The 10981-nt window shown below is 44.6% G+C and overlaps 2 protein-coding genes across 2 annotated transcripts in view; both read right to left on the minus strand.

The window, feature by feature from the left end:
- Window positions 1-1563, minus strand: Zscan5b (zinc finger and SCAN domain containing 5B). Its single transcript, XM_013355120.1, is given in 2 exon segments — window positions 1-832; window positions 1007-1563. Coding segments are annotated over 2 exon segments (1389 nt in total).
- Window positions 1564-5888: 4325 nt separating this feature from the next.
- The window catches only part of LOC101985514 (cytochrome P450 2A3-like), a 7251-nt gene continuing 2158 nt past the window's right edge, over window positions 5889-10981 (minus strand). The window contains exons 5-9 of the mRNA XM_005371043.2: window positions 9647-9823; window positions 8353-8494; window positions 7736-7923; window positions 7046-7187; window positions 5889-6279 (exon numbers count right to left, since the gene is read on the minus strand). Of these exons, the coding sequence (XP_005371100.1) occupies window positions 6098-6279; window positions 7046-7187; window positions 7736-7923; window positions 8353-8494; window positions 9647-9823 (831 nt within the window). The 3' untranslated portion in view covers window positions 5889-6097. The remainder of the gene's footprint in view (window positions 6280-7045; window positions 7188-7735; window positions 7924-8352; window positions 8495-9646; window positions 9824-10981) is intronic.

Genomic DNA, 10981 nt, shown 5'->3' on the forward strand with positions numbered 1-10981 from the left:
TCACAAGGGCACCTCCTCTCTCGAGTGAGTTTTCACGTGCCCCATCAGCGTCCCCTTCTGTCAAAAGGCCGCGTTGCACTCCATGCACTTGTAGGGCCTTGCGTTGCTGTGGATGTCCATATGGACCTTGAGGTTGCCCTTGTGGTTGAAGCGTTTTCCACAGCTCTCACACACGTACGACATCTCCTTCGTGTGGATCCTGATGTGATCCAGCAGGGAGAACTCATGGGTAAACACCTTGTTGCAGATGCTACACCCGTAAGGCTTTTCGCCTGTGTGGATGCGCTGGTGAACTCGGAGGTCTGAGGACTGCAGAAATCCCTTTTCACACAAGTGGCACCGAAAGGGTCGGTCTCCTGTGTGGGACCTCTGGTGGAGGATAAACTGAGACTTGTAACGAAAAGTCTTGTTGCATTGATGGCACCCAAACGGAGCCCGGCCAGCGAGGTGAACCACCGACTCTTCAGGCCGTAGGGTGGCGACCGCTAACTGCCCATCTTCTGTATTGCCCACACAGGAGGCCCTTCCTTGGGGAGTGGGCAACCTGTCTGCCCTGGAGCTGCTAAGCCTCTGAAGACCCGTATTTACAGCTGTAACCCTGTTGCTAGAATACGGGTGACCGGTGTGGCCGCATCCATGTTTGTCTCCCTGGAGCATCACTGAGGCAGCTTCTGCTTGAAGAGGATCAGGATCCTGCGTTGGCTGAGGGTCCTGAGGTAAAAATAGGTCATCCCAGTCCTGTACCAAGTCACTCTCCTGGTTCCACTCAGGTCTCAGGTAGTCTGGCTCTCTGCTGCCAGGAACCGTCTCCAGAAAAACGTCCTCTTCCTGGCTGATGCACGACTCAGTCCTTGGCAGGTTCTGTGACCCCGGACTAGCCTAGTCACCACTGAGACTATCATCTGACAATACCACCATGTTCTCACCCCAGTCATCTGCCTTGACTTTGGCCATTTCCAAACCGGAACCACGTAGAAAGGACATCTGTCCTTGGGAGATGACAGACTGACTGGTGGACGGCTCTTCAGTCTCCAGCAGATTCTGCAACTCTGGGTGAGCCTGGCCTCTGTTGGGGGGCTCCTCGCTCTCTGATGGGTGCTCTGGTGACCATCTCACATCACCCTATCCATTCTTCATGTCTGCAGCATTCTCAGCACCGGGATGCCGAAGGAGGTACATTTGTCCTTGGCAGTGGATTATGGACCATTGGCGCGGTTTCCCGCCGCTCCTCAGTAGTTTCTCCAGTTCTTTGCAGCTCTTCACTCTGTTCTCTATCACTATGGCCTGCAGCTCTGGCCCCACAGAGGTCATAAACTTCTCCAGCACTAACTGGTCCAGAATCTCCTCCTTGTTATGCAGGTCCGGTCTCAACCACATAAAGCATAGCTCAGACATTCTCTTCAGATCCTGGATGGGATCGGACCCCTCTGAGGGACTAAAATCTCTGAATTTTAGGTGCCAATACTTGGAGGTGTATTCTCGCTTTCCCGCGTTTGTTTCCTGGGATACTAGTGATGGCGTCTCTTCTGATTGGAGGCTGTCTGGTGGTACGCTTGCAGCCATGTCTGTGATTCCTGTCTAAACAGACAGCTACTCCTTCAGCCACAGCGATGGTTCCGAAGCCCCTGGTGTTGTCTTCGCTTCCACAGCCTCAATTTTTGCAAGCTCTCTCTGCAAAGCGCCCCCTTCTCTTAAGTTTTGCTGACCTTGATAGTATGATCCAATTTCTCCGCATTGTCTCTAAGCTTTGACATCTAGCCCTTCACCCTATCTGTCCACCTGTTGAGACATTGCACTGAAATGACTGAGTTTTCATTTCAAACATTATGTCAGTTTCCTTCTTCAGTGACTTTGACAGAGTTGTTTCCTTAACGTGCAATGGATTCTTTATGTCAGTTCTTGTTCTCTTCGAATACATTCATGTCTTATAAGTCAATATCATTACAGAGCATTATGACAGGATTGATAATATTTGGAGAAAACAAAACACTGTTTTGAGGGCTTGTGTTTTCATGATTTTCTTTCTGTGTTGGGATTTAGCATGTGAAGTTAGTAGCATCTGAAATAAGTTTATTAGTTAGGTTCCTTTCTTCCTAGTTGTTTCCTTCCTTTCTTCCTTCCTTCCTAGCTTCTTTCCTTCCTTGTCACCTTTCCATGGAGGTATCTGCAATGTTTAAGAGAGGGCAATGTCACACACACACACACACACACACACACACACACACACACACACACATTGACCAATCTTGGGGACTTGAGATAAAGGAATAGTGACAATCATGGAGCCTTAGTTTGCCTTCAATAGCCTCTGGTGAAAGGAGACCAAAGAAGGCAGCTGTAGAAGGCAGTAGGGCCAGAGACCAACACGTTGAAGGGTGCAGTTAGCAGGAGGCCCAGCTCAGGCAGGGAAGTACATGGGGACTGGTGCTTCCAACCCTCTGTAGCTAGAAAAACATTTCATCAACCGAAAAAATTCCTTGAGTTTGAGAGCCTGAGGCCAGATTATGGACTGACATCTGGAGCTATGTATATGTCATTTGAGAATGCTATAGAGCTTGGGAACTCTGAAGTTCCAGGGGTGTGATTTATATACACTAAGTAGCATCCCTCCAACAGGGTGACTAATACTTAGGAGGCCTTGTAAGTAGAATGGCAGGTCCTCCAACATGACCAGTCTCAGAGCTGGGTTTGCTTTCCATGCTCCCAGTGTACTGGGATATACTTCCAACTAAGCCCAGTCACCAGGAATTAGCTGTCTCAGGAGGAAGGGAGCTTGCCCTGCTCACAGACTGTAAGGCTACAACTAGCCACCAGGGGCTGCTGCTACTCAAGAAAGCAAATTACTAAGGTAAGGTCATTGTAGGCTAAGGGAAGGGATTGGGTGGAGGATGAGGGATAGGGGTATGGGGTATAGGAGAACAACTGAAAAGGATCCAAAGGTTTTGCTGTCCCTCCCCAACCATGTACTTGACTGGTAGAATCAGACTTTCAAGGACCCACAATGGAGTTGCTCAGACACCTCAACTTCTTTATTCTTTGCCCCTTAAGATTGTAATTTTTAAAATACTTTTAGAAATATATTTATTTTATTACTAATTAGAAACTTGACTTTATCTTAGTTTAAAAATCATGCTTTTAAAAAGTATCTTATTTTTTATGTGTATGGGTGTTTTGCCTGCATGAATGTCTGCCCACCACATGTGTACCTGGTTTGCACAGAGGTTAGAAGTGAGTACTGGATTCCTTGGAATTGGAGTTCCATCATGTGGGTTCTGGGAATCAAATTCAGGTCCTGTACAAGAGCACAAATGCTCTTAATCACTGAGCTGTTTCTCCAGACCAAAGAAATACTCATATGTTACTTTTATTCCTTTTAAAGATTTTTAATCTAGATTTATTTTTTATTTTTTTTATAATTGGGAAATCTGTTGGGTTTTTTGTTTCTCTTTTACTGATTTATAATGTTTTGATTTCTTTTCTTCTTCTTCATTATGTCCTTCCATCTCTCTTTGCTTTTATTTATTTAACATAGCTTTCTATGCTTCTGTTGTCCCTGCTTCCTTCATTTCAATGAGTTACGATTTTGCGGATTACCCTGAATATTTGAAGTGGCACAGCACATTCTATAATAGTTTTTCCATTTTCAGGCTTGTGTTCATTGATGATTTGTTCATAGCTGTAATGAATCTTGCAAGACTTTGTTTGTTTGTTATTTTGTTTTTCAAAATAGGCTCCCTCTGTATAGTCTTGGCTCTCTTGAAGCTCATTTTGTACACCAAGATGGTCTCAAACTTACAGGGATTCATCTGCCTCTGCCTCTGAGTGTGAGAATTAAAGGCATGCACCACCACTGCCAAGCTCTTGCACTGGTGAAGGATTTCTTCTCTTTGTGTGGTGCTTTCATTGGTTAATGAATAAAAAACTGGCTTGGACTTTTGATAGGGCAGAACTTAGGTAGATGGGAAAAATAGAACTTAATGCTGGGAGGAAGAAAAGCAGAGTCACAGAGAAGCCATGAATCCTCCACCAGAGATGGATGCCAGTTAGAATCTCCAGAAAGCCACTGCCATGTGATGATACACAGATTAATGTAGATAGGTTAAACTAATATGAAAGAGTTAGCTAATAAGAAGTTAAAGCTAATGGCCAAACAGTGTTTTAATTAATACAGTTTCTGTGTGGTTATTTCTTGTGTAAGCTAGCCAGGCGGCTGGGACAAACAAGGGATCTGGTCCTTGTTACATTGCATGACTCTTGATGCTTCTCCTGTTATGCCTGCTCAGGGAACTGAGTTTTTAGAGTAGTTGTTCTGTAAAAATATTCCCAAATGGAACAGAAGACAGATATAAACTGGTAAATGTGTGGATTGCAACACAAACACACAATAACTTCGAATAAGCAAGGCAGCTGGATTTTTCCAGAGAAATCAAAACTATTTAACTGCTAAATTCCAAGACTCTGGAATAGATTATTAGATTTTTCTTCCCTCCCTTTCAGACAAAGGCTTGCTAGCAACTGTCTCTTCACCTTCAGGTGTTTCTCATTGCTAAAATTGAACTAACCCCTCTCTCCCTTTTGAGTGTGTGTGTGTGTGTGTGTGTGTGTGTGTGTGTGTGTGTACATTTTTATATGTGCATTCAGGCCTGTGTGTATGTGTGTGTGTGTGTGTGTCTGTGTGTGTGTCTGTGTCTGTGTGTGCATGCTTGTAGAGCTCAGAGTACAACACTACTTGTCTCCTCCAGTCTCTCTCTCTACTTTGTTTTTTGAGACAGGACCTCTAATTGAACTAAGAATTCGTGATCTGATTGGACTGGGCTGCCTTCACCCCCCCTCCCAGCATTAGGGTGACAAGCATGTGCCACCAGGTCTGATTTCTGATGGGTGCTGAGGATCCAAACTCAGGTTCTCGTGATTGCTTGACAAACACTTTTCCAATTGAACTATCTTTTCCCATTCCCTTTCTCTCTCCATCAGTCCCCCAGAAACAGTCTGCAGCATGTAGCATTGGAGTTTGCCACCAGGGAGGGCTTGCAAAGCAGTTCCCAGAGATGCCAACTCAATACCCTGATTCCTCCATTCCCTCCTGGGTGTGCCTGATACTGACATCTTAAAAATAAGAAAAGAGGCCCAGCTGATGTATCCACTGACATCGAGACTGTGCATTGCTCAGTTGTCCACTCATCAGATTTATACTAGTGCTACTGGAACATATGCTTCTAAAACTCTTGATTGGCTTTGATCACAGATTGGTAAGCAAACACTCGGCCTTTGGAAACTAACTGGTGGCAGAAGATGTGGTCGTGTGCATCCCAAGGAAATCCTGCTATGTGCACTTACACACACATTCATGAATCAGCACACACTCATGTCAGTGTGCTGACCCTAAGTTTTCCTGGCCACCTCTGAAAATGTCTTTCTCCACCATGGACCTCATTAATAGGCCTGATTCCAGTTCTCCAGATGGATTCTGAATCAAACACAATAAGTTTAACCAGCAAGGCTTGGGTGATGACGTCTTGGTAATTAGTTTAAAAAAGCCGATCAGAGTGTGGGTGAGTTGATGGTGAAGCAAAGTTGGCAGCCCACACGAAGCTCTGGAATACATCTGGGCAGGATGATGTGGCAATAGACAGAGCTCTTGTTGCTTTATCTGATGTGTGGTAATAATTGGAAATCTTCCCAAAACCAGTGCACACGGATATCCATTCAAGTATTACTGAGCTCTTGGAATCGGTGAGACTTCAGTAAACTTAAACTAAGGAAACATAATAAGGTCAAGAACGTGCCGCAGTAGAAAATGGACATGGATTCTCTTCCTTCCCCATGAATTTGTGAGTGTTGAGATCACAAAACCCTTTAGAATAAATTTGACAAAGAATACTTACATATATAATATCTACTATTATTATTGGTATTATTATTATTACTGTTTACAACACAGTATAAATTTCCCCTTTCTTCCGCTCCACCTTTGAAATGATAGTCTGTCTTCAGAAAGTCATATCCTCCCTCTCTCATGTCCCTCTGATCCCCTCTAAATCCCAACCTCCGACTAGCCAGATCTCAATCCTTCCCTTTACCCTTATCCAGCGCTAGCTCAACGGGACAAGAAACTCATGGTGTAGTTTGGTGGAATAGTGGCAAAGCCCACAAATCTAGGGGAAACATCGATATCCTGGGGTGCCTGTGGGGATCTGAAGCAGAAATTCTGCAGGATGTTTGTGAAGAAGAGAAAAAGCTCCATTCTAGCCAATCCTTCTCCGAAGCAGAACCGTTTACCTAAACAGAAGAGACAGGGAGGGTGAAGCCAGTTCTTGATGTCATCCTTATAGCAAATCTCTGGCTGTATTCTCTTTGGGAGAAAGGCCTGAGACCTTTAAAGAAGAGTCAAATCTCTGAGCCTCAGTTTCCTTTGTACTTGTGGTGAGTTGATCCTCACCAGGCTGTAACAATGAGAAATGTGGATTCCCTTTTCTCCAGAGGTACTCTCCAGTATGGATGCCATGTAGCAACATCCTTCTTTCCTTCAGCCCTTCCTTTTTTCCTTGCTCCCTCCCTCTCTCTCCCTCCCACCCTTCCTCCATATCTTCCTTCTTTTCTTACTTTTTTCTTTCTTTCCTTCCTTCTTCTTCTTTTTTTTTTTTTGACTTTTTACAAAGGGTTTCTCTGTGTAACAGCCCTGGCTGTCCTACAACTCACTCTGTAGACCAGGCTGCCCTCGAATTCACTAAGATAAGATCCTCCATTCTCTGCCTCAGGAGTGCTGGGATTAAAGGTGAGTGCCACCACATGCAGCTGCCACATCCTCCTAAGAACTGGTTGTGTGACTTGAGAGAGACCTCTAACTTAGTTTGAGATTTCAGTCCTCTAATCTATCTCTACAGTTTGACTATTACTTCTCCAGTGTTCAGTGGTTGGGAAGTATGGGAGTTGCAGCTGACTGGCTGAGGGTTTGATCCAACAGAATCTTTCAAGATGGAGAGATACAGAGGAGTTATCTCTCTTGGTGTGAGCAGTGGCCTGGTACTAGACAGTGCCCTCTTACCTATGGAAAAGGGTACAAATGCATCATTCTTCTTAAAATGCCCCTTGTCATCCAGGAAGTGATTTGGGTTGAAGTCTTTGGGGTTGGAGAAGAACTTGGGGTCCTTCAGCACAGAGCCCAACATAGGAAAAACTTCAGTGCCCTGTTGAGGGGAAAGATTGGATATGGTAGATGTGAATGAATGACATGTTGGCCCATAGGGGTAAGACAGATGATATAAAGATAATATATGTGAGTTGAGGAGGTTTGGGGGGGGGCTTTGAGTAATGTGAGGTCATCATCCTAGGGAGAGGAGATGTGGGGCTCATGCTATAGGAGACAGAATGAATGGGTGACATGGGGTCTATGGTCTGTGGTGGGAGGTTAAAGGAAGTGCACTTCATGTCTCTCAAGTCAAGAACTGAAGGGTATCCTTGGCAGACATGTCACTCCTGTCTCTGACAGGAGTTCAGATGAATTGAGTTTATGTCTTGAGACTTGATTGAAGACAGGGAGGTGAAACTCCTGGGTCAGAAAGTCTGGTGGGAGACCCAAGATATAGGAGATTCTATGTAGGAGGCTGGAAGGATATGGTGACAGAGAGAGCCTGTAACTGAGAAAGTGAGAGAGGGCTGGGTGGTTTCTAATGGGGAGGGGTCTTCTGGACCATGAAGAAGGCTGGAGATTACTATAGGCTAGGTAAGTCCACACCTTGGGGATGAAGAAGTCACGGAACTTGGTGTCCTTGGTGACCCTGCGAGCCAGGCCCATGGGGATCATGTCTCCAAATCTCTGAATCTCATGGATGACAGCCTCTGTGTAGGGCATCTTCAAGTGGTCCTCATATTTGGGCTGCCGGTTCTTGCCAATCACCCTGTCAATCTCCTCTTGGACTTTGGCTGAAAAGAAGAGGCATGTGTTTAGGGGTCCAACAACCTTACCCTAAGAATGATAGTGCAAAAGTATAGAACTGGACAAAGGCTATGAAACAGTGTATGACATTGTCAATCATTTTTGGTACATGTGAGTCATAGGCATTGTTGGAGGAAGTCCATGTTAATTGGGTCATACCAGAATTATGTGAGAATTGTGAGGAAGGAGATTTAGTCAGGGTCTTGGGGACAGGGAAGTGGGACCTTTGAGGTTCAGTTGAACAACACACGAACTGATTTAACAACTAGAGGCTGGTACCTACTAGCTCTCTCTCTCTCTCTCTGACTCTGCAGAGAAGGGAGCAGCTATCTAAGAGTCCAGTTTCTTGAGACAGGTTGGGGATGATCAGAGAAGCATGTTTAGAAACTACAACATCATCCTCCTTGCAGCCTTACCCTGTACATCTGGGTGCTTCATGAGCAACAGAAAGCCATAGCGAAGGGTGGTGCTGACAGTCTCTGTACCAGCAAAGAAGAGGTTCACTGTCGCCATCACCAAGTTCTTCATGTAGAACTCTGTATTGGGGTTCTTCTTCTCCTGCAGGGAGGCACATATTCAAGTCCAACCCACTCCTTATGCTCTGGTGCCCTTCTGTTTTACCCTCTTTCCCTGACCTAATTCACTTCTCTTTGACCAAGACCTAAGGTGAGAAGATGAATTCTGGCTATGTCAGCTTCTCTTCAGGTTCTACATCTTTGGAAGTGATCCGGTGCTCTAATCTAGTGCTTTTCTGTCATTCAGGACATAGTTGATTGTCTGACATATAATGGCCAATTTAATTGTCAATTTTTATTTAATGTGCATTGGTGTTTTACCAAATGTCGTGGGTTCCCTGAAACTGGAGTTACAGGCAGCTGTAAGCTGCCATGTGGGTTCTGGGAATTGAACCCAGGTCTTCTGGAAGAGTAGCTACTGCTCACAACCACTGAGCCACCTCTCCAGCCCTCAAACAATGAGTTTTAGGCAACAGGATCCTTTATCTTACTTATTTTTAATATTCCCTAAAGAAATTCCACCCCTCAGCCCTTGGCACTTCAGAGTACATGAAGTTTCATCTTGGTACATGAAGTACACCACACACTGGTAATCCCAGCCTCCAGAAAGCGGACCTAGGAGAACTGCCACAGGTTTGAAGCTAGCTTGGCTGACAGCAAGTTTCAGCTTGCCATTAGCAAGATGATGTCATTGTTGAATGACAAAATCTCCATATATGTTACAAACAGGTAGGAGGTCACAGTAAAGCATAGGTCACACAGTTGTAACCGGCTATGAGGACTGGCAAAGGCAAATGGTATGTTCGCTGAAAGCACCAGTCCGAGTCAGTGAAGTAGGATTAATGGCCTTCTTGTTCTGATATCAGACAGGTACCCTATATTCACAGGGCTGCAGCCTCCTCATTTATAGAATGGGAGTCTAATACAACCTTACTCAAGAGTTGTGGGTACTCGTATGTGGATAAAAGTTAGCCTTTGAAACAGTGTGGAGAACATGGCATCCTTGTACACTGGATCCTCTCTCAGCCTGTACACCTTCCTGAGAACAAGGGATAATACATGGAGCAGTGATATTGAGTGATTATTATAGTGAGGGGACTGATGAGTTGTTCTCTGTTAACTCCCCCGTCCCTGTGCCTGACTTCACCCTACTTGGCTTGAATCTCCCATCACACTTCCTGACTTCTGGGTTTACCTGCTGCATACGGATGAGAAAGGAGTCAATGAAGTCCCTTGGGGAATTGGGGTCCAGGGTACTCTGGTTCTGTTCTACCTTCTTGATTATGAAGTCCTCCAGCCCCTGCAGTTCTTTAAAGGCCTGTTGCTGTGGTCCTGGCAGGTGCTTCATCACTGAAGAGAACATCTCATAGATCTGGTGGTGGGAAGTGGATGAGAAACCAAGGCAGCATCTGTCTTAGAATGAGGAGTGTTCACATCACCTATCCAGGAGTTTACGCATCTTGGTTGGGCTGTGTGTCAACAGAATTTTTATAGTTTAAGCCTGAGGGTAGATGTTTAGAAGGTTGGGTAGGAGTTATCTATGTAGATGTTTAGGTGGTTGGGTAGGAGTTACCTATGTAGATATTTAGGAGGTTGGTGACTTCAGCTGTGGACAACTGTTCATATACTAATGGGGTTTGGATTGGTGAGTTCTTGCAGGCTTTCCAACACTCAATGAGTTCTGGCTAGATAGTCACAATAGCTATGCAATCAACCTAAGTGCCCAAAAGTAGAGTAATGGAGAAAAAAATGTGATCCATATAGACAACTGAATTATTCTTCAGCCATTAAAAACAAAGTTATGGTATTTTCAGGAAAATGGGTCCACCTGGAGATAACTCTATTAAGCAAATTTAAGCAGTCTTAGAGAAATAACTAAGTATTTTTTTTCATTTGTGGTATACATATATTAAATCATTTGTGCACATATCTATGCACATATGTGCACATGTGCAACACTTCGAAGCAGAAAAAAACTGTCTCAGGACAAAGAGAATTAGAGGAGAAGGAGGTTGAGAAAAGGGAAGCTAGGGGATATGAGGGTAAATAGGCTCAATACACAATATATGCTTTTCCAAAAAAAATAAAAAATAGGTATTTTAAGTAGAGCTAATATTCACATGTTCTGCTGCATTGCTATTCAAATGGCTGCACGGAGGACCCCACTTAGATGTGTGAGTAAGCTGCATTGAAGGACCTTTAACTGCGGTATTTGAGGGACAGTCTGTGCAGAAATTTTGCTTAGAGATGCAGAGGTTTAGGTATTTCTATGGCTGAGTAAAGAGCTCATCTACATAGTCCAGTGCACTTGCTCCATATGTTTTGCAGATGGTGCATGATTGAGTGACCTGGATTTTGCAGTACCAGGCACTAGGGAACTGAAGAAGGCTGGTGTATTCTGAAGGCCTTCCTGTAGCAACCTTGGTTAGAGAGTACAATGAATTGTCTTGGTAATATCCCCCAGCTGAAACAGTTTCTCTCTCTCTCTCTCTCTCTCTCTCTCTCTCTCTCTCTCTCTCTCTCTCTCTCT

The sequence above is a fragment of the Microtus ochrogaster genome, unplaced genomic scaffold (genome assembly GCF_000317375.1).
Source record: "Microtus ochrogaster isolate Prairie Vole_2 unplaced genomic scaffold, MicOch1.0 UNK96, whole genome shotgun sequence".
NCBI lineage: Eukaryota > Metazoa > Chordata > Mammalia > Rodentia > Cricetidae > Microtus > Microtus ochrogaster.